Genomic DNA, 25,013 nt, shown 5'->3' on the forward strand with positions numbered 1-25,013 from the left:
GAGCCGATTATACAGAGAGAAGTAAGCCAGAAAGAAAAACACCAATACAGTATACTAACACATACATATGGAATTTGGAAAGATGATAATGATAACCCTGTATGTGAGACAGCAAAAGAGACACAGATGTATAGAACGGACTTTTGGACTCTGAGGGAGAGGGAGAGGGTGGGATGATTTGGGAGAATGGCACTGAATCATGTACACTATCATGTAAGAAACGAATCGCCAGTCTATGTCTGATGCAGAATACAGGATGCTTGGGGCTGGTGCACAGGGATGACCCAGAGAGATGTTATGGGGAGGGAGGTGGGAGGGGGGTTCATGTTTGGGAACTCATGTACACCCGTGATGGATTCATGTCAATGTATGGCAAAACCAATACAGTACTGTAAAGTAAAATAAAGTAAAACTAAAAATTAAAAAAAAAAAAAAAGAGGTGGCAAGAATACACAGAAGAACTGTACAAAAAAGATCTTCATGACCCGGATAATCATGATGGTGTGATCACTCATCTAGAGCCAGACATACTAGAATGGGAAGTCAAATGGGCCTTAGAAAGCATCACTATGAACAAAGCTAGTGGAGGTGATGGCATTCCAGTGGAGCTATTTCAAATCCTGAAAGATGATGCTGTGAAAGTGCTACACTCAATATGCCAGCAAATTTGGAAAACTCAGCAGTGGCCACAGGACTGGTAAAGGTCAGTTTTCATTCCAATTCCAAAGAAAGGCAATGTCAAAGAATGCTCAAACTGCCACACAATTGCACTCATCTCACATGCTAGTAAAGTAATGCTCAAAATTCTCCAAGCCAAGCTTCAACAATATGTGAACCGTGAACTTCCTGATATTCAAGCTGGCTTTAGAAAAGGCAGAGGAACCAGAGATCAAATTTCCAACATCCGCTGGATCATCAAAAAAGCAAGAGAGTTCCAGAAAAACATCTATTTCTGCTTGATTGACTATGCCAAAGCCTTTGACTGTGTGGATCACAATAAACTCTGGGAAATTCTGAGAAAGATGGGAATACCAGACCACCTGACCTGCCTCTTGAGAAATCTGTATGCAGGTCAGGAAGCAGCAGTTAGAACTGGACATGGAACAATAGACTGGTTCCAAATAGGAAAAGAGGTGCATCAAGGCTGTATATTGTCACCCTGTTTTTAAATAGTGAACTCCAGGAGTTGGTGATGGACAGTGAGGCCTGACATGCTGCAATTCATGACGTCACAAAGAGCTGGACATGACTGAGCAACTGAACTGAACTGTTTTCTTAGGTCTTCAGTTCCATTCAGTCTCTCAGTACTGTCAGACTGTGCGACCCCATGAATCGCAGCACGCCAGGCCTCCCTGTCCATCACCAGCTCCTGGAGTTTACTCAACTCACGTCCATCGAGTCAGTGATGCCATCCAGCCATCTCATCCTCTGTCGTCCCCTTCTCCTCCTGCTCCCAGTCCCTCCCAGCATCAGGGTCTTTTCCAATGAATCAACAGATAGGGAGGCCTGGCATGCTGCGGTTCATGGGATCGCAAAGAGTCGGGCATGACTGAGCAACTGAACTGATCAGAATCTCATTTAATAAATTCTCTCATGTTTGGGGAAAATTAGTAGACTTTTATGTAAAAAAAAATCAGTAGGATCACAAGTAAAACTTGGATTAGAATACAATGAGTAATTTAAAATTTGAGTCCTATGTACCTTTGACCTGCTAATCTTCATATGATTAGATTGGATAATTTTTATGACTGTTAAATTGTCGGACAAGAAATAGTAAGGTCTTACTCTGGCCCATACAGAATAAGCTAACAGAGCTACTGCTTTGTAAATTAAATTTTAGAAATCAATACAAAGATGTATGATATAATTACCGAGGGAGTGATAGTTATGTTTTAGAAGCATTTCACTATAATCTAAACTCTCTTTTCCCAAACTACAGCATTTTTGTTGTTGCTACCTAGCTTTGAGCATAAGGCTCTGAGAAGAAATATCCAGGGCAAGTAAATAGTGTGAATTTCAATATTTTTGTTATTGAATATAGATTTTCTCTTCAAAGATTAACAAAAAACAAATGAATCATATGGATACTAACATCAAGTATACCAAAGTAAACTATAAGATTTATTGGAAAATTCAGGTTAGAAATTCATCTTGAGAATATTAATGGCCTTTTTCTCTTAATATTTTCTTTTTCAAGAGAATGAGAATGAGTGGAACAATAAACTGCTTCAAAAAAAGAAAAACTAACCCCAAAATTCTACTTTTATTATTGTTTTCTCATAGTAAAAGTCAGATATAGATACCAAACAGTGGTAGTAATTTTATAACATCAGAAAGCTATTTTTACTATTTCTTTTATGAAAGCTGACTTGATTTAGGAGCTAAACTCCTTAGTAAAAGAGCATTAAAATGCAAAAACAAATTTGAAGTCCAAAGAATTTATTCATATCTTCAAAGAAAGTTATTTACATTCTGATCTTCCATGCTCTGATTTGTAAAATATTCAAAATGCCACCACCTCTTGATATAAAACTCATTTCATTGTGTAAGGGGGTTTGAGGTACAGTATTAACACCAGCCTCATATATACAATGACTTTAGTGTTATAAACACTCTAGCCATAAGGCTTTATAAATTATATTTGTTCGGTTTTATGAAGATCCTTAATATATGCTGTCTAACATGTTTATGACTATATGACTTGCCAAATAAGCATAGGATATAGAAAATGTGTTCAAAAAGCAAAGAATTGGTTTTTGTGTTCATTTTATTATTTAGTATTTTTGAACAACTAAATGCCAGATACTGCTGTAGGCAGAAAACACAGCTGTGAACCATTAAAAAAGAATCTCCTGGCTTCATAGACTAGAATATAGTGAGGGAGAATGAGATAATAAACAAGACAGAGAAATAAAATATGCACTATGATGGATGCTTATAAGTGCTACGGAGTAAAACTAGAGAAGGACTGGGAGTATTAAGCAGGGGCTAGTCCCAGGTGGCAATGGTGGTAAAGAAGTTACTGCCAAGGCAGGAGACGTAAGAAACCCACAGCTTCCATCCCTTGGTTGGGAAATGCCCTCCAGGAGAGCATTATAACCCGCTCCAGGATTCTTGCCTGGAGAATTCCATGGATAGGGGAGCCTGGCAAGCTGTGGTCCATAGGGTCATAAAGAGTCAGACACAACTTAGCAGAAAGAGAGATTATAATTTTAAATAGGGTGATCAGGCAGGGTCTCACTGAGAATGTGATACCTGAGTAAAGTCCAGAATGAGCTGAGAGAGCATGTGTTTATGGAGAGGCAACTTTCCCAGGCTTTGGGAAGAGTCCTGGCAAAGTCCCTAAGGCAGTTGAATGGCTGACATATTGAAAAGAAAGAACATCAGGATGGTAGGAGTAAAGTTGAGTGAGTTAGATAATAGCAGGAGATGATATCAGACAGACAAAGAGAAGGGGGCAGATGTTAGACCTTTGAACCAGTTTAAAGACCTGGGCTTTTTCATTTAGGTGCAAAAGCATTTCAGAGACTTGAACAGATGTGAAACAAAATCTGACCTACCTTTTATCAGAGTCAGGATCTCTCTTGCTGTTCTTTTTACAATAAACTGATACAGTACAGGGATACAGCAAGAAGACCAGTTAGGAAAACCCTAGTATACTTGGATTAAGATGCAGCTGTAGAGGTGATTATAGTGGTTCAGTTCTACACATACTTTGAAGCTAAAACTGAAATGTTTAACTGCTAAACTGAATACAAATGTGAAATAAGAAAGACACCAATATTTTGGCCTAAGCCCACATAAGATTTGGCTTCCCAGGTGGCTTAGTGGTAAGGAACTTGCCTGCAATGCAGGAGACCCGGGTTCGATCCCTGGGTCAGGAAGATCCCTTGAAGGGAAATGACAACCCACTCCAGTATTCTTGCCTGGAAAATCTCAAAGAACAGAGGAGCCTAGTGGGCTATAGTCCATAGGGTTGCAAAGAATCAGACACAACTGAGTGACTAAGTGCACACACACACACACACACACACACACACACACACATACACAAGATTACTATTGCTATTAATTGAGATGCATAAGACTAATTGAAGATGACAAACTCAGTTTTGGACATTTTAAATTTCTACATTTTGACAATATGAATCTGAATGTCAGAAGAAACGTCTGGATTAGAAATGTAAATTTCAGTGTTAGCAATATTTAGATGTTATTTAAAACCAGGAGATGGAAGAAATAATCAATGGTGTCAATAGAGATAGAAAGAGAAAAGGTACAGGTATTGAACCCAGGGAGTAATCAAGTATTAATGAGTCAGGGGGATGAGAAGCAACTAACAACAAAGACTGGGGAATAACCAATGAGGGTAGAAGGAAGACCAGGCAAGTGGGCTGACCTAGAGCCAAATGAAGAAAGTACAAGAAAAGTGTCTAATGATTAAAAAAAATGGAAACTGAAAAGTTATCACTTTATATAGCAATATGGAAGTTATAGATAATATTGGCAAGAGTAGTTTAGATGAAGTTGTTGAGGTAAACACCTGAGTGGTGTAGATTCAAGAGAAATAAGGAGAGAGAAATTAGAACAAGTATAGGAAAAAAAAAAAAAAAACACTATTCCTGCAATGGGGAAGATAAATGTGGTGACAGCTTGGTAGGGCAGGGTTGTTAATATATTTTTTAAATGGGAAAAATATAGGAATATTTAATGCTGTTGATTATAATTCATTAGAGATGGACACATTATTGTTGATGTAGAAAAAAAGAGGGAAATGTTTTGTCCTAGAATAGCAAGAGGGGAGAAGATTTAGAACACAAAAGAGGGAACTAGCCTATTATAGAAATGTGGACAGTTCATCACAGTTGAGAATAAAAGGCAATAAAATAACTAGAAATGATAGTTTCAAAGAATTTACAAATAAATATAATATTCACTGGTTTATAGACATTAGATTCTTATTACTATAACAGATTCCTAGAAACCATAATTGGGTAAAGTCTTAAAAAAAAGAAGTACATATCAGCCACACTATACTGTAAACACAGAACATGACTCAGAGTAGGCCCTAAAATATTGTTGAATAAACCATAATTGTGTATTAAGTAGCTGTGAATAAATTAGTAAAGCTGAGGTGCATACCCTTTATAATCATTTGAAATTGGCAAATGTATACAACATATTAAATTGTAAGTTCAGTGGTTTTCTATTGTCACAGGGTTTGGGAAAATAGAAACTAGAATCCAGGTATTGTAATTTCTAATTAAATACTTTTCCATAAAGCCTATACTGTCCTACTCATTAGATGGACCTAATGGGCTACAAAGTATGCTGAGTACATAAAAAGGCAAATTTATGGTAACATAAATATGAAGATTTGGGGTCCTTGAATACTTATATTCAGTATAGTTATACCAGCTCTAATCATTTCATGTTTCCTTAATGGTAGCCCACTCCAGGTCTCTTGCCTGGAAAATGCATGGACAGAGGAGCCTGGTAGGCTACTGTCCATGAGGTTGCAAAGAGTCGGGCATGACTGAGCGACTTAACTTATTTACTTACTTCCTTGTTAGAACTTTGGAGTATTTCTGATGAGTGCTTTCTGTGGCCCATGTCTCTTAAAGGTTTCTGTCCATGGGATTCTCCAGGCAAGAATACTAGAGGGGGTTGCCATTTCCTTCTCCAGTATTTGCCCAACCCAGGAATCAAACCCAGGTCTCCTGCCTTGCAGGCAGATTATTTACTGACTGAGCTACAAGGGAAGCCCTAAAGGTTTCTAGGTGGGCTAAAGGGCTAAACCTAAAGGTTTCTATGGGGTTGCACAGACTCGGACACGACTGAGGCGACTTAGCAGCAGCAGCAGCATGAATATAATGAATATAATGAAATAAAGATGACTTAGAGTAAAAGAAAAGTAAGCCATGAATAGAACCCTGGTTGAACAGGTTACTTAACCTGTCTATGCTTCAGTTTTATCATCTGTAAAATGGGAATGATAACACCCTCATTGGAATGTTTTAAGGATTGATTCAGAAATTAATATTATATCTCTTCTGATTCCCTCAGGTAAAGAAATTAGCCCCAAATGAAATTTCAGCCAAATGTCTTAAGTCTTTTTGCTCATGCTTAGAAAACAAACTATCTTTCCTTTTGTTCTGAAATTATACTGTCTCACAATTCCATAGTGCTAGTTCAGCTGAGACTCACATAGTCTCAATTGTGAGACTGAAATTGTGCAGTCTCACAATTCCATAGCGCTAGTTCAATAACATACTAGTTCTGAGCTCCTATCCCAACCTAAAGATGTGCTCTGTCCTTCCCAGCCCCTGCCCCTGCCCTCCTTCCCCCGCACCCACCACACATAGTTGAGGCTTGTTTCAAGCCTTAAAGCAGGTCTGCACTGGAGGATGAGGGCATGGTCTCTCTTTACTCTGACATCCCCTACTCATAGCAGTAGTTTCTGACCCTTCTAAGAATCAGGGCCATAAACTGGGGAGAAAGATCACAGTGGTGTGGGCTGACCTACATGTCATCCATGACCGGGGCTTTCTGAGTGGCAAATAGATAATCAATGGTCTTTCTTCCAAGGTGCAGTTGTGGCTTCCTCAAAAAACCCCTCTGTAGATTCTTCTTTGGTTTTTAGTGACTTGCTCTCAGTATCTTCTCTGAAGTCAATATCCCAATTTGTCACTCATTGCTTACCATTTAGAAACTTGGGGTTTTAACATTCTACTTTGTGAGTTTACACAGAAATTACCCTAGGTATCATCCCCTTTCAAGGGAACTTCTTGCTCTTCAAAAAACTAACCTTTGTGTTGATATTGGAGGAGTTGCAGTTTATCTGACAGGTGACTCTTCAACCTGCTATAGAGAAGGGGGCATTTCCGGCCACATCAGCGGCCTTTGGACTTCAGCCTCTATATTCTTCAACTTGTGGAGGAAGCACATCAAGCTCTCTGAACATTGCTCATGAAGCCCTTCTCACTTGACTAAGTTTAATAGAAATCACCCCATGCTTCATACACGGTGTGGTAGATTATGCACAGCAGACCAACTGCCATGCGAAACAGTTCTGTCTCTATTCTAGCTTTACCAACTTTTGTAGAGTCTTAAAATGGAGTTTAAGCTAATATTGGATTAATTAGTTGGATTATATCTTAGCACCTCCTGCGAATAAAGTCTTGCACCTCACTTATTTAGTCTCCCCTCAAACAGAAAGACAGCCTCCCATTTTAATATCTGGATGCTTAAATGAAACATTACCTGGCATAGGTGGAGTGTTCAGAAATGCTAGATATTACTGTCTATTTATTATTTAGTAGTTTAAAAGTGGCTAAGTGAGGAATTGCTCACAGAAAAAAGTATTAGGAGAGAAAAGTTTGAAAGATTTAGGAATGAAGACAATGTGGTATCATGAAAGTTAAGAGTGAAATGTCTTTTTGTTGTTGTTCATTTATTTTGGGAGGTATTTTTTGAGAAGGGAGTTAAGCACAGTGTCACATTTTGCAGTGAATTTTAATAAAACAAACCTCCTACACTCATCAGTTGGTAACTGGGAACATAACTTTTAGTAAGGTTTTAGAAGAAAAGCCCACCTGCTGATGCTCAGAAAGTGAATAGAAGATGAAGACACTGAGACAGTGAAAATCGACAAGTTGGGGAATAAAGGAAAAAAGAGATTGGTAGCTAAATGGAGACATGGTGTTAAGGACCCCTCTTGTTGTTACTGTACTTACCATCACTGTACTTTTATGGAATAGATTTGAATATGTTACCAAAAAGCCAGTTGAGAAGCAGAGAGAGAAAATGAAGATACAGGAGACAAAAAAAGTCAAAGGAGGAGATAAAAAGGAGGGGATCAAGGATTTGGAGGGAAGTATTAAACAAGAAGGGTAGTGCTTAAGGTTGGAGAACATAGCTAAATAAAGATGAGTATGGATATAAATAAGTATATGAGAATATGTAGGAAAAGAGTGAGTACTAAAGAACGACATACCTTGTAGCCTATGAGGGGAATGGTTATGAAGAATTAAGGACATGAGAATTTCAGGATGAGATAATTCATAGCATATTTTGGCACAAAGAGGCCATGAACATGAAGAATGAAAGAGGATCACTAGATTTGCAAACTGTGGCACATTTTGCAAATGCACACATCGGTGGCATACAGGAGTGTGTTTTTAGGAGAATGGTGATGATAGAAGCCTGATTATAAGAGTTAAAAAAGAAAAGAGAGGGACTTCCCTGGCAGTCTGATGGTGAGAACTCCACCTTTCAACTGCAGTGGGCATGGGTTCAGTCCCTGGTCAGGGAACTAAGATCCTGCATGCCTCACAGCACAGTCACACAAAAAAAGTTATAAATAAAGACAAATAAAAGGCTATAAATAACAGGAAATAAAGGCTGAGGGTAAATACCATTTCATTTGTCTGGGGGAAAAATAACTGGAAGAAAGAGAAATACATTTAAGATAGAATAACATAATCAGAGATAGCAAAAGATATAGCATGTTTATTTTTGACAGGAGTGAGGGATAAAACCCTTCTGCATGTGGTGTGGTGACATCAGGTCTCACTGAAAAGGAGGGAGCTCTCAATCCAGATGTGATCTTCTTAGCACAACAGGAAGGCTGTTGTTTGACTTAATCAAGAGACGTGAGACTGGCCATCAAAGAAGTGAAGAAGTTGGGAAAACAATTTAAGAAAATGCACTTAAGATTTTTTAAAATACAAGCAATCAAAAACTTACAAAATTTGATAATGATTATGGAGAGTAAGATTTTTAGTGCGTTCAATTTGTTCTGGTGTTCATTATTACCCAGGGAAATTGTGCCATTAAGATTGGCTGAGGATAATGATGGCAATATCTATGGTAATAATAACATCAATAGCTGCATTTAACATTTATTGAGCATGTACTATCTGTGAGGTACAGAACTGATCATTTGACATGTTCCAGTTCATTTATGTCTCATAATGACCTTATGAGGCAGGTTCTATCATTATTTGAACTAATTACTTTCACCAAGGTTATTAAGCTAGTAAGTAGTAAGTAAGTAAGAAGCCAAAAATATACCTAGGTACAGCGTCACTGGAATAAGAGTGACTTCTGTCACTTCCTGTAAGTTTCACTTAAATATTTTGTTTTTTAAAATGTTAAAGTATAAATATTTCCCTCTTCTTCACAAGTAGCCTCTTTTAACTTAATTCCTCATCAGAGTAGATACTGGCACATCGCAATTTATGAAAAACACCAGATGACATTTAATAGTGTTTAAGGTTTCTGAAGCACATCCACACACCTCCTTTTAACCACTCATATGGTAGACATCATCCTCTCCTTCCAATTAAAAAAATAGAGTTTCAGAGAAGTCAGTCACTTACCCTTGACAGCTCAGCTAATAAGTGGAAGAATTCCAATTCAAATTCAGATCTTCTAACTTAAGTCCAAAGTCATAGCCATTTAGTTCAATTTCTGGCTATGTCCATTCTCTCTCCTCAATATTCTCTACATTGACATGTCTTTCTTAGTTTCAAGGTTCACAGTCCTATTTCAAATTCCCATACATCATCAGAATGATTACATTATCACAATAAGTTCTTCTAACATAATAAGTTCCTCCTCCACATCCAAGGAACGGTGGCTGCGCGGGCGCCAGAGGGCCAGAGGAGCTATTCCATGTTCAAGGCTGGGAGTGGCGGTGCTGAGGAGATACCCCTCGTCAAAGGTAAGGAGCAGTGGCTACGCTTTACTGAAGCAGCCGTGAAGAGATACCCCACGTCCAAGGTAAGAGAAACCCAAGTAAGACGGTAGCTGTTGCAAGAGGGCAGACACACTGAAACCATACTCACAGAAAACTAGTCAATCTAATCACACTAGAACCACAGTTTTGTCTAACTCAATGAAACTAAGCCATGCCCTGTGGGGCCACCCAAGATGGGTGGGCATGGTGGAGAGATCTGACAGAATGTGGTCCACTGGTGAAGGGAATGGCAAACCACTTCAGTATTCTTGCCTTGAGAACCCCATGAACAGTATGAAGGCAAAATGATAGGATACTGAAAGAGGAATTCCCCAGGTCAGTAGGTACCCAATATGCTACTGGAGATCAGTGGAGAATTAGCTCCAGAAAGAATGAAGGGATAGAGCCAAAGCAAAAACAATATCTAACTGTGGATGTGACTTGTGATAGAAGCAAGGTCCGATGCTGTAAAGAGCAATATTGCATAGGAACCTGGAATGTCAGGTCCATGAATCAAAGTAAATTGGAAGTGGTCAAACAAGAGATGGCAAGAGTGAACATCGACATTCTAGGAATCAGTGAACTAAAACGGACTGGAATGGGTGAATTTAACTCAGATGACCATTATATCTACTACTGTGGGCAGGAATCCCTTAGAAGAAATGGAGTAGCCATCATGGTCAACAAAAGAGTTCAAAATGCAGTACTTGGATGCAATCTCAAAAACGACAGAATGATCTCTGTTCGTTTCCAAGGCAAACCATTCAGTATGATGGTAATCCAAGTCTATGCCCCAACCAGTAATGCTGAAGAAGCTGAAGTTGAACGGAACGGTTCTATGAAGACCTACAAGAACCTGTAGAACTAACACCCAAAAAAGATGTCCTTTTCATTATAGGGGACTGGAATGCAAAAGTAGGAAGTCAAGAAACACCTGGAGTAACAGGTAAATTGGGCCTTGGAATGCAGAATGAAGCAGGGCAAAGACTAATAGAGTTTTGCCAAGAAAATGCACTGGTCATAGCAAACACCCTCTTCCAACAACACAAGAGAAGACTCTACACATGGACATCACCAGATGGTCAACACCGAAATCAGATTGATTATATTCTATGCAGCCAAAGATGGAGAAGCTGTATACAGTCAGCAAAAACAAGACCAGGAGCTGACTGTGGCTCAGATCATGAACTCCTTATTGCCAAATTCAGACTTAAATTGAAGAAAGTAGGGAAAAACACTAGACCATTCAGGTATCACCTAAATCAAATCCCTTATGATTATACAGTGGAAGTGAGAAATAGATTTAAGGGACTAGATCTGATAGATAGAGTGCCTGATGAACTATGGATGGAGGTCCATGACATTGTACAGGAGACAGGGATCAAGACCATCCTCATGGAAAGGAAATGCAAAAAAACAAAATGGCTGTCTGAGGAGGCCTTACAAATAGCTGTGAAAGGAAGAGAAATGAAAAGCAAAGGAGAAAAGGAAAGATATAAGCATCTGAATGCAGAGTTCCAAAGAATAGCAAGAAGAGATAAGAAAGCCTTCCTCAGCAATCAATGCAAAGAAATAGAGGAAAAGGACAGAATGGGAAAGACTAGAGATCTCTTTAAGAAAATTAGAGATACCAAGGGAACAGTTCATGCAAAGATGGGCTCGATAAAGGACAGAAATGGTATGAACCTAACAGAAGCAGAAGATATTAAGAAGAGGTGGCAAGAATACACAGAAGAACTGTACAAAAAAGATCTTCATGACCAAGATAATCACGACGATGTGATCACGCACCTAGAGCCAGACATCCTGGAATGTGAAGTCAAGTGGGCCTTAGAAAGCATCACTACGAACAAAGCTAGTGGAGGTAATGGAATTCCAGTTGAGCTATTTCAAATCCTGAAAGATGATGCTGTGAAAGTGCTGCACTCAATATGCCAGCAAATTTGGAAAACTCAGCAGTGGCCACAGGACTGGAAAAGGTCAGTTTGCATTCCAATCCCAAAAAAAGTTAATGCCAAAGAATGCTCAAACTAGCGCACAATTGCACTCATCTCACATGCTAGTAAAGTAATGCTCAAAATTCTCCCAGCCAGGCTTCAGCAATACATGAACCGTGAAATTGCAGAAGTTCAAGCTGGTTTTAGAAAAGGCAGAGGAACCAGAGATCAAATTGCCAACATCCGCTGGATCATCAAAAAAGCAAGAGAATTCCAGAAAAACATCTACTTCTGCTTGATTGACTATGCCAAAGCCTTTGACTGTGTGGATCACAATAAACTGTGGAAAATTCTGAGAGAGATGGGAATACCAGACCACCTGACCTGCCTCTTGAGAGATCTGTATGCAGGTCAGGAAGCAGCAGTTAGAACTGGACATGGAACAACAGACCAGTTCCAAATAGGAAAAGGAGTACATCAAGGCTGTAAATTGTCACCCTGCTTATTTAATTTATATGCAGAGTACATCATGAGAAATGCTGGGCTGGAAGAAGCACAAGCTAGAATCAAGATTGCTGGGAGAAATATCAATAACCTCAGATATGCAGATGACACCACCCTTATGGCAGAAAGTGAAGAGGAACTAAAAAGCCTCTTGATGAAAGTGAAAGAGGAGAGTGAAAAAGTTAACTTAAAGCTCAACATTCAGAAAACGAAGATCATGGCATCTGGTCCCATCACTTCATGGGAAATAGATGGGGAAACAGTGGAAACAGTGTCAGACTTTATTTTTGGGGCTCTAAAATCACTGCAGATGGTGACTTTAGCCATGAAATTAAAAGATGCTTACTCCTTGGAAGAAAAGTTATGAGCCACCTAGATAGCATATTCAAAAGCAGAGATATTACTTTGCCGACTAAGGTCTGTCTAGTCAAGGCTATGGTTTTTCCAGGAGTCATATGTGGATATGAGAGTTGGACTATGAAGAAGGCTGATCACTGAAGAATTGATGCTTTTGAACTGTGGTGTTCAAGAAAACTCTTGAGAGTCCCTTGGACTGCAAGGAGATCCAACCAGTCCATTCTAAAGGAGATCAACCCTGGGATTTCTTTGGAAGGAATGATGCTGAAGCTGAAATTCCAGTACTTTGGCCACCTCATGCAAAGAGTTGACTCATTGGAAGAGACTCTGATGCTGGGAGGGATTGGGGGCAGGAGGAGAAGGGGATGACCCAGGGTGAGATGGCTGGATGGTATCACTCGATGACTCGATGGAAGTGAGTCTGCGTGAACTCCAGGAGTTGGTGATGGACAGGGAGGCTTGGCGTGCTGTGATTCATGGGGTCACAAAGAGTTGGACACGAATGAGCGACTAAACTGAACTGAATTGAACATAATAATGACCCTAATGACTTTTAACATCTATTTGTGGTACATTAGTTACACTGATGGTAAATGTGTTTCATTCATCCTTGTAATTTTGCCATGTAATCTTGCTTTCCACTCTGTCTCTTGGCTTGGCCAAGGAGTATTACAAAAGAAAAAAAAAAAAAAGACCCAAACAGAAGGTTAAAAAGTATTTGCTTTTCTTTGCTTTTCCCTTACTCTTTTGCCATCACCATGAAAACATGCAAAGACTATCTTATTGAAGGATCAGATACAAACTTAGATTTGAGGGGCCCAAGTTGGTCCAGCTAAGGCCATCCTAGATCAAACAATAGCCAGTTAACATACAGTTAACGAGTCAACTTTCAGACAACAAGTGGCCTAGTAAGTCCAGCCAAGATTAACCTTCCAAGTCAAGGTCAGGCTCAGGCACTCAGTCTTGTCCAACTCTTTGCAACTCCATGGACTGTGGCCCACCAGGCTTCTCTGTAGATGGGATGCTCCTGGCCAAAATATTGAAGTAGGGTGCCATCCTCCTCCAGGGGATCTTCCCAACCTATAAGTCAAACCCCTGTCTCTTACATCTTCTGCATTGGCAGGCAGATTCTTTACCATTAGCGCCACCTGGGAAGCCCAGGAAATGTCAGCTGAATTCCTTAAACCGTTATATTGCATGATAATTAGGTTTTATGTTGTTCGTTACATAGCATTATTTTAGCCATAGATAACTGATACACAAGTATTATATGACCTATCCTGAATCAAAATGGCAGAACAATATCCCTTCATTATTGCCTTATCATGTCACTAGTTCACTCAAGCTTCTACTGATTACTCTGTATACAAACGTCCATCCTTACCTTTCACCACACATATGAACAGGCTAGAATCCTCCTCTGTCACTATACGAAAGATTCATTCCTACCCTACAGCCCTTCAACAACAAACCTCTCAGTCACTCTCCTTATTTAATCCCTATTTACTCTTCTCTTTTTAATCAGGGATACTGCTAGCTCAGCTGGTTCCTTTATGGGAATTAGGAACACCTCGCTTAGCCTGGAGCAGAGCACAGGCCGAATTTCAGTCCCCACATATCCTTCAGCAGGATCATCCCTGCATACCTGTACTGTCTGATACAAAATATCCTCTAGTCCCTTCTAACCTCCTCTTAAAAATATCTCTAATATCATCTTCCACATGAAACTTTATGTTGTTTATTACATATCAGTGTTGTGGTACAAATACTTTTAGTACCTCTGTAATCTTCTGGTACTATATTAATTTCAATCTATTAATGTTATACCTATTTACTAAGTTTTCTGGGGGAAAAAAAAAACTATGTTCTTTTTTTTTCCTATCCCCTTTACAAACATATGTAATCATTCAGTAATACACAGAAGACCCTCAATATATGCTAAATAAGATGCTGCAAAAGGGCTTCCCTGATACCTCAGTTGGTAAAGAATCCACCTGCAATGCAGGAGACACTGGTTTGATTCCTGGGTCAGGAAGATCCGCTGGAGAAGGGATAGGCTACCAACTCCAGTATTCTTGGGCTATTCTTGGGCAATCAGCTATGAGGACTATCAAGTGTCTGGATGAAGAGTTAGAGAAGCTTTGGTTGAGTGAGAGGCAGATGATAACTGAGTTTGGGCATCTTGAGTCTCAGATTCTATGGCTCCTTAAAATGGATCTGTGCATTAGACATCAGTGTATTGCTTAGAAACATCAGACCTAAAATGTGGAATGATGTGGAATGATCAATTCTTGTTAAACACGGTTATCTTTAATTACATAATGAAAAAGTAAACAATATGAGTACAAATATTTTCATGGTTAGGAGTGTAAAAATCACTGCTACATTTGTTCCTAAAAAATGATAGGAGAGAAAATGACTAATGCAAAGCACGAAATCATCAACTAAAAAATATTGTATAGGTGACTGAAAACATAATATGTCATAAAATTTGACTCAGCTTTGAATTCTATCCGCGTTTCCTAAAACAAATTTCACTTTTAAGTTATTGTCGTTTTTATTTTACATACTTTATTTCTGCCTAAAAACTCACAATACCAAGGGAACATTTCATGCAAAGATGGGCACAATAAAGGATAGAAATGGTACGGCCCTAACAGAAGCTGAAGAGATTAGGAAGAGGTGACAAGAATACACAGAAAAACTATACAAAAAAGAAATTCACAACCCAGATAATCATGATGGTGTGATCACTCACCTAGAGCCAGACCTCCTGGAATGTGAAGTCAAGTGGGCCTTAGGAAGCATCACTGCGAACAAAGCTAGTGGAAGTGATGGAATTCCAGTTGAGCTATTTCAAATCCTCAAAGATGATGCTGTGAAAGCGCTGCACTCAATATGTCAGCAAATTTGGAAAACTCAGCAATGGCTACAGGACTGGAAAAAGTCAGCTTTCACTCCAATTCCAAAGAAAGGCAATGCCAAAGAATGCTCAAACAACCACACAATTGCACTTATCTCACACACTAGCATGGAGAAGGCAATGGCAACCCACTCCAATACTCTTGCCTGGAAAATCCCATGGATGGAGGAGTCTGGTAGGCTACAGTCCATAAGGTCTCAAAGAGTCGGACACGACTGAGCGAATTCACTTTCATTTTTCGCTCTCAGGCATTGGAGAAGGAAATGGCAACCCACTCCAGTGTTCTTGCCTGGAGAATCCCAGGGACAGCAGAGCCTGGTGGACTGCTGTCTATGGGGTCGCATAGAGTCAGACACAACTGAAGCGACTTAGCAGCAACAGCACACACTAGCAAAGTAATGCTCAAAATTCTCCAAGCCATGCTTCAATAGTACGTGAACCATGAACTTCCAGATGTTCAAGCTGGAGTTAGAAAAGGCAGAGGTAACCAGAGATCAAATTGCCAACATCCGTCGGATCATCAAAAAAGTGGGAGAGTTCCAGAAAAACATCTATTTCTGCTTTGTTGACTATGGCAAAGCCTCTGACTGTGTGGATCATTATAAACTGTGGAAAATTCTTAAAGAGATGGGAAGACCAGACCACCTGACCTGCCTCCTGAGAAATCTGTATGCAGGTCAGGAAGCAACAGTTAGAACCTGACATGGAACAACAGACTGGTTCCAGATTGGGAAAGAGGTACGTCAAGGCTGTTTATTGTCACCCTAATTATTTAACTTATATACAGAATACATCATGAGAAAAGCTTGACTGGATGAAGCACAAGCTGGAATCAAGATTGCTGGGAGAAATATCAATAACCTCAGATATGCAGATGACACCACCCTTATGGCAGAAAATGAAGAAGAGCCTCTTAATGAAAGTGAAAGAGGAGAGTGAAAAAGTTTGCTTAAAACTCAACATTTAGAAAACTAAGATTATGACATCTGGTCTCATCACTTTGTGGCAAATAGATATGGAAACAGTGTCATACTTTTATTTTTTGGGGCTCCAAAATCACTGCAGATGGTGACTGCAACCATGAAATTCAAAGATGCGAAGAAAAGTTATGACCATCCTAGACAGCATATTAAAAAGCCAAGACATTACTTTGCCCACAAAGGTCCGTCTAGTCAAAGCTATGGTTCTTCCAGTAGTCATATATGGATGTGAGAGTTGGACTATAAAGAAAGCTGAGTGTCAAAGATGGATTCTTTTGAACTGTGGTGTTGGAGAAGACTCTTGAGAGTCCTTTGGCCTGCAAGGAGATCCAACTAGTCCATCCTAAAGGAGTCAGCCCTGGGTGTTCATTGAAAGGACTGATGTTGAAGCTGAAACTCCAATACTTTGGCCACCTGATGTGAAGAGTTGACTCATTTGAAAAGACCCTGATGCTGGGAGGTATTGAGGGCAGGAGGGGAAGGGGATGACAGAGGATGAGAGGGTGGGATGGTATCACCGACTCAATGGATAGGAGTTTGAGTAAACTCTGGGAGTTGGTGGTGGACAGGGAGGCCTGGCATGCTGCAGTCCATGGGGTCTCCAAGAGTCAGACACGACTGAGTGACTGAACTGAACTGAAAAACTCACATTTGTGGGAGTCTTTTCTTCTCCCAAGTGAATGTCGAATGTAGTGCCACCAAACAGTTCAGGTACATTGCTTACAAAATATTTTAACAGGTTCAAGGATGCCAATTGAAGAATTTTAAATTCCTCTGTTACTTGCAGAAAACTTAAATCCCTGAAGTTGTAGATTAGGTTATTAAATATTTGCTTTAACAAATGACAGGACCATCACTATCTTTAATGACCTGTGGATTGCTAAGGGTACTAAATATTTCTAATAGTAAAATACAAATAAATATTGAAAACTGTGTCAAAGTGTTTATAAAGGAGACTAGAACTATACCCATTAAATGTACAGGCTCCTAATCCCTAATCTGTAATTCCAAACCTCAAACACTCTGAAAGCTGATATTTATTTGCAAGTATGAGGCCATTTATAGTCTTAATATTTTTCACATGGTAGGAATTTCTCATATTTCTTCAGAAATATGAAGTGTATAATTATATAGTGTTTCCTAGAATCTGGCTAGAGGAGATCATAGTTTAAGTTGTACAATACATGCATAATATAAATTAGGAAAATTCTGAACTTTCAAACACAATGGGTTTGGATAAGAGATTGTGTACCAGTATAATTAAAAGTCAAAAATTTTAAATTTAGGTGTGGCTCAGACAGTAAAGAATCAACCTGCAGTGTGGGAGACCTGGGTTCGATCCCTGCATTGGGAAGATCCTCTGGAGAAGGGAATGGCCACCCACTCCAGTGTTCTGGCCTGGAGAATCCCATGGACTGTATAGTTCATGGGGTAGCAAAAAGTCAGACACAACTGAGCTACTTTCACTTTCAAATTTTGATGATATAATATAGATTTTCAACATAACTGAATGCTATAATTAAAATATTTTCATTCCTATACCATTCAAAAGAGGTTTATCTACACAATATAGTTATATACAAAAAATTTTCAGTTTTCTCCTTTGCCTCCCGAATACCTTGTTCTAGCATTAATATTTTATTTTTACAACATCTTTATAAAAGATTCACCCGTGTCTCTATCATGTCACCATGAAAGAGAAAAAAAATGTAAGAACCAAATTATTCTTAGAATCATCTTAATAGTGTTAGGATCACAAATTGATAGCATCAAGCTTAAAAAAATATAAAAAGATAACCTTAGGAAGGGTACCTGTATAGTCCTATACTTACAACCAGAGTAAACTTCTAAGAAGAGTGTGGGAAAAACACATGGCATTTTTGCAACTCAATTATAAACTTCAGTTTTTTACCATTCTAATACATAATAAAAGTATGTTGAACTTGCCCCCCAAATAATAATATAATACAACTCTAGGATTCTTAATGAAACACAGAAAGAGAAATGATTGCCCTATTCTATGCTCATCACAGAAGGTAATGAATAGTGTGATTGGTTATAAGACCATATTTTAACAATAGCATTAACCAACTCAGATAATTTTAGAGGTGAGTAAGCATGATGATAATCATTCTAGAAATGACTGTATGAAGAACAGTTGTAAACACTGAAAAGTCTAGTTTGAAAAATATAATTCTTGGTGAAGGTATGACAGTTGTCCTTTGAAATGAACCAATACAATACATTCTGTGTAAACAAGTTAGTGTATGTCAACAGGTTAGAGTTATTGGAAATGTTATTGCATTTCAACACAAAACAGACTGAAAATGAAAAGAACTGGGACAGGAATTATGGAATTACCTAAAGGGAATGTGACAGAGCAATCTAGGTGATCCTTTTTATTCTGAAAGTCATAAATATCTCAACATCATACTACACGTTTATTGTATGGCTGGTTTAGAATTTTATCAACATTGATTATGTAATTTTCAGTATTTATGAAAAGATATTACCTACAAGACATAAATTTATGGAGAAAGATCAACTCTTCCGCATTTGCTGTACTGTCTTCTAAGTAAAGGGCAAATCAAACTTGTTTTTAAAAGAAAAATATGATTTATTGAGGGGTGATTATTAAAAACTTAATTCATATTCTATGATGCTTCTCATACAAAAATATGCTATTCTTAAATAAGAGAACTAATTATTAAATTTGTATATAAATTAGCTGAAAATCCTTTAAAAATCTGTTTTCCTATAAAATAAGTATATGACAATAATATAGTAAAGATGTTATTTTATATTACTTCATATAATTGGAATATTATTACAATACATATACATAATGCACATAACATGCTATTACATAAAATAATTAGTTTCTAAATATTTACTTATAAATAAAATTGTTAAAATCTAACAATTTTAAGTTTGTGAGAATAAAACTGAACTTTTGCCTATTCTCCTATCTCCAAGATACTTTTCTTTTTTAAAGAAACTGGTTGAAATATTTTTTTGAAGGGAGGGTAATACATCAATAAATTCAATACTTTTAAGCAGTATTAACCTTTTCTAAAGAAAGACAAAAACTATTGAACAACAGACTTCCAAGCACTATCATTTCCAAAGACAGACCACAAAACTGAAAATATAAAATACATCTTTCCAAATGTCATCAGTGCTAAGTCGCTCAGTTGTGTCCAACTCTTTGTGACCCCATGGACTGTAGCCCCCGGGCTCCTCTGTCCATGGGGATTCTCCAGGCAAGAATACTAGAGTGGGTTGCCATGCCCTCCTCCAGGGGAATCTTCCCAACCAGGGATAAAACCCAGGTCTCCCATGATCAGAGCCACCAGGGAAGCCCAAGAATATTGGAGTGGGTAGCCTATCCCTTCTCTGGGGATCTTCCCAACCCAGGAATTGAACCAGGGTCTCCTGAATTGCAGGTGGATTTTTTTTTTTTTTTTTTTTTTTTACCAGCTGAGCTACTAGGGAAGCCCAAATATCATAATAGTGTTTAAAAAGCAAGAAAGAGAAAACTATCTATTCTCACAGTCTGGTAATTAAAAGCTGATCAACAGGTGATCTTCTACCTCCACCAAAAAACAGATAAAATTTTCAAGAGAAACAGCAGATAGAGACTCATGCTTCAAATCTCCCACCATCAAAGTGCCACTATTTTGAGGCAAAGTTGCATGTGAACTAATTATCTATTCTTACATTTTTCTCACCAAAATTTGCATATCATCTCTACTAAGGGCAAAAATAATGAACAGAATGGAAATAAAGCAAAGCTTATTATATCTTATCACATTTTCAGCTGCAGTAGGAAGGACAGAAGCTCCCAGGAGGCATACCTGTGGCAGGGCTGAATTGAGCTGTCTCTGGAGCGAATCTCTGTCATAGATGACATCCTGCAGTCTTTGCTGGGCAAGTGAGAGGCTTTCTTGGGTTTCCCGAAGGGTGTCTAGAAGACGATCCCTTTCATCCAGCATATTCACCATCAGCTGCTCAAAATGGGAATCTGAGTCCGAGCCACTGCTTTGGGAACCCCTTTGGCTCATTGGGGTGTCCTCATTAATCGTGGGCATCACTTCACACATCATTGCTTAAAGAAATTAAAGGGAAGAGAAATCTTAGTAAAAAATGGTTTCCAATAAACCCACTTGACCCTCAGCTCACCCAACTCTTTGCAGCTCATCAGCCTTTCTCCTCTCCTCACTGCTCCAAATCCTACCATACTAAAAATCTGACCTCAGTGAAATATGATTCACTGACTTCTCCAAACTAACATGCTTTCTTTTTGCATAACAATCTACATATCTCCTACCTACAAAAACACAGCTTGATTTCATCTACTTCTCAAAGGTTTTTTTTTTTTTATGATTTACCCCACCTCATTCAATTTATAGTAAGATGTCGAAACACTTATTAATTGGTCACCTTTCTTCCTATTCAAATTTACAAATCACTTATAGCTAATACCTCCATCTTACCCTTATTTGTTATTACATTGTTAAAAGCAAGCATAGTGGCTGACATTTAACAGGTAGGAAGCTAATGATGTTTGTCTTACTTACATAAATGAATGAATTAATGTTCATTCTTTTATTTAGAAGATCTGAAAATAATTGAGTATTCATTTATGTAAAAATCAGCTTTTACTTTTTAATTTTATCAAATTTTTTTCATACAACTATTTCAAAGCTTCTTGGCTTTACAACTTCCATTTTATTATTACAAGCTCTCTTCCTGAATTCCTACAATATTCTACACAGAGTAGATAAGTGATGCTGACTGAATTAGACACACGCTTTAGGATATAGACTGAAATGCATAAATTTGTTTAGATTATTATACTACTAATTATACTTATTCTTTTGTTTCCTTCAAATTATTTTGTCTGCTTTCCATCCAAACAATACAAACTAACACTCATTCAAATATTCCACAAAACAGATGCCATAAATTACATTAGCTAATGTAGAAATTTTACATCCTAACTGCTAATCAGAAGCAGCTAGTCATAAAATAAATGAACTCTTCAGAATATTTTAAAATTAATTTATTTACAATAGAAAACACAGACATTAAGATGTAACATTGACCTGTTGTGTAGCATTTAAAAAAATCAGAAATTATCTCATTTACTCTTTCCTTTTCTTTCTTATGTTTAAGAAAACATCAAATCCATCTCAGTTTCAGTTGTATTGAAGCCAGAAGCTATTAATTAGAGGGCTTGGTTTTGCAAAAGTCTGATGTGGAGAAAGTCTGGTTTGGCTGTTGATCCTGCAGCATTCTTTGGTTTTATAAAACAAGGTCAATTTATTTTTCTGCCTACATAATCCTATCCTTGGGGAAAATATTTCTGGTGATATTTTCAAATAAAATGTCAAGATTTAACAGTTCAATAGTTAATTACTTTTTATGTAATTCTTCATATAAATTGAGTTATTGAATAGAGAAATTCAATTATCTGTGAATTATTTGGTCAAGTCCCACTGAAAACTAGGAGAAACTTTTAAAAAGATAAAAGGAAGTATTCTGTGACTGACAGCCTATACAGAAGAATTAAGGCAGGGGTAAATTTTATAACAATTCAAAGTAATGCTTTGAATTACTGCTCATCATTCAAAACACTGGGCACCCTGAAGGCAAGAACTTGACTTGTTCAATTTCCTTTTTATGCTAAACTAAAATAAGTGATTCAAATGGGATGTATGAATATTTAAAAACACACATGTACACACTCAATCACACTCATGCATTTGCTAACACTGTTAACCACTTAATGGTTGCAAATAAATTATTTTTTATTTTTCTCAACCTGAATTTCATTCAAACAATAGCACAAAGGTAGGAAAAATGAGACTCTTTTCTGTTATAAATTTCTTTAATTAAAAAGAAATTGGAAAACAAAAAAAGCCCTAATATATTTGAATATTTAAAGCAATTGGTTCACATGTGATGCATAAAATCTACAACATTGAACAGCTGTGTCATTCTGAGAACTCATTATCAAGAGCCAATGTGTTTATTTCTGACATTTAAGGTTAAAACAAAATACTGGGCAATGAAATGGTAGCATAGTGACAATCAGTGCCAAAACACTTACAGGGTTTCAGTTTAAGACTGGTTAGACATTTTCAAAGTTGTGTTCTAAATGTGTCCTTCCTGAAAGCAAGCTCTGAGCCAACCTCTACTCTAAGTCGCTCATAATAACTTTAAATTATGAGGAAAAACTTAACTGCAGCAATTACCTCAGCTACAGCTTTCTTCTGAATATGCTACTCTAGTTCTGATAACCATCGTCATCAGGAGACATTAGACATTCAGAAACTTTAGGCTCTTTGATCAGTATAAAAGTTGGTCTTTGACACAGTTGGAAGATGCTATGATGAGAAGCAGCTAAGGGATTTAGAAAGTCTATTAAATTTACATTCAAAAGAACTTGATTCACTTCAATTCCCAAGGCATGTGAGCCAGAGCAGTTCACTTCATGTTTCCAAACTTCAGTTTTCTTTTCTGTAAAGTAGGAATAATGTAGGCATTTAAAAAAAAAAAAACAAGCCCATAGTTCCAATAGGATACCTGACTGAAAACACATAGTAAAATTATAAAGAACTATTGCAGATTCAAGTATTTATTCCTATTATAAAATGGCCATAATTAACCTTTGCAAAAAGAACATTTTACCTTTATGATTTATTCTGCTTCTATGCCTAAAGGTTTAATTCCAGTAGGTGCTCTAGACTTTTCAAATCCAATGCAAAAGTTACTTAGAAAATAAGATGAACACATGGTAGATGCTTTTTTTCCCCTCACAGTCAACCCGCATGAGTAAATCTAAAGTCTTTTCATCAAAATTAGAAGGAAAACATTTGTCTACAAAAAACAAGGCAATTTTCATGAGCTAGCTTAGTTTCTTGCCATAAAACTTATATTATGTCTAATATAAATTACAAAATAGTTGTATATTTTTTGAAATATAGTATAACTCATTAAGTGTACATTTTAGGTGTTAAAAGCTATTAAAAATCTGTATTCAGTGTAACTTGCATAGTACAGAAGGCTATGGTCATTCAACTTATCTTCTATTTCATCCCCAAATTGCCACTTTTAACTTTTAGAATCATTTTCAATATTGAAAACTTCATTGTATGACATAATTCCTAATAAACTAGAGAGAGCATACTAACAATTTGCTTTGATATTTGCCTTTTCATCACTCTCTTCCCAAAATCAACTGATACATGAATTATGTTATACTCTTCTAGATGTTGATGCTCTGGTCATTTAATTACTGAAGGTTTCAAGGGCTAGTTAGAGACATTGTTTATTTTTTTGTTAAAAAAGGAAAATAGCCGTTTTAATTATCTCAGTGCTGAAATTTAGCTTGAAGAATTTTATACCAGGAAAACCAACTCCCTTATTCTTAGCACATAACCTTGACTGTCTTCTAAATCTCTGATTTCAAAATAAAACTTTTGAATGTCCACTGGAGTCATTACCCAAGGGCTTTCAAGATCCAGAGTGTTTCTTAGCAATATATGTTATTCAAACAGTATGTATCCAGATATGACAGTGCTACAAAAGCGGGTTTGTTTTTTTTTTTCTGTCAATGACTCACTTTATTCAAACAGATAATTAGGATTTAGATCCTATTGGAGACAAAAATCTAATTATTCTCTGTAGTCAGTTTCTTCTGCAAAGATTTAGTCTTTAGAACCTATCTATCTCCACCTCAGTTAATCCACAAGGAATAACTCGGTGAAAGAAATCTTAGCCATTGTCTGATTACACCACATGAATATTCCTCCTCCTATTTAACTCTTTGAAGTCCCCAGTCCTCGGGAAATATTATTATATTTTTAATGCCAGGATTTTTCACTGTCTTTACCCTAGTGCGTTTACAGCTGGCCAAAGAGCCAGCACAACCCCATAAGGCTGGCTGGACAGTTCTCTCTCAGCCACACCCCCCCACCACCCTGAAGAAGTTGACTTCATAATTTCCACACCAAAATTGTCCATCCTGCCCAACAAGAGACAGCCAAGGTAGAGGAAATAGAAGGGAGAGGGTGGGGGTGGAAAGCAGAAGGTAAGGAACAGTAATTGACAAGGAGGGAATTTGCATCTCATCTTCCCTGGGGGCGGGGTGGGGCCAGGGCTGGGGAGGGGGAAGGGGTAAAAAAATACAGCAGATGGGAAACCAGGTAACTGAAACACAGTCTCTGTACCTAATGTCTGTAATTTCGGGTCCCGCTTCTTCAACTGAGCAATGACAACCGCAGTCTCAGGCTTGACGAGAGGGGAGGCTCACAGCCGGCACTCCTGGACCATTTCCCTAGCAACGGGAGGAGAAAAGCAGCTTAGACACTCGGGTGCCCCGGCGTTCTCCCGGAACGTGCCCCGGCAGGCTGGCGTGGCAGCAGCTCGGCATCTTCCCGCGGCTCCGTCAGCAGCCAAAAGGAGAAGCGTCCATCGGAAAAATGGCATATTACAAATTTTGCTTTGGGAAGCAGAGCTCGGTTCAGACCATTGTCAAAAGGAGGAGAGGGGGAGGCGGCTCT

At 38.0% G+C, this 25,013-nt stretch overlaps 1 protein-coding gene across 1 annotated transcript in view; it reads right to left on the reverse strand.

Annotated features, from left to right (window-relative positions):
* The window catches only part of PPFIA2 (PTPRF interacting protein alpha 2), a 509,230-nt gene extending 484,525 nt beyond the window's left edge, over positions 1 to 24,705 (reverse strand). The window contains exons 1-2 of the mRNA XM_052641133.1: positions 24,681 to 24,705; positions 20,301 to 20,551 (exon numbers count right to left, since the gene is read on the reverse strand). Of these exons, the coding sequence (XP_052497093.1) occupies positions 20,301 to 20,549 (249 nt within the window). The 5' untranslated portion in view covers positions 20,550 to 20,551; positions 24,681 to 24,705. The remainder of the gene's footprint in view (positions 1 to 20,300; positions 20,552 to 24,680) is intronic.
* Between the last annotated feature and the right edge of the window lie 308 nt (positions 24,706 to 25,013).

This window comes from Budorcas taxicolor, chromosome 5 (assembly GCF_023091745.1).
Source record: "Budorcas taxicolor isolate Tak-1 chromosome 5, Takin1.1, whole genome shotgun sequence".
Taxonomy (NCBI): domain Eukaryota; kingdom Metazoa; phylum Chordata; class Mammalia; order Artiodactyla; family Bovidae; genus Budorcas; species Budorcas taxicolor.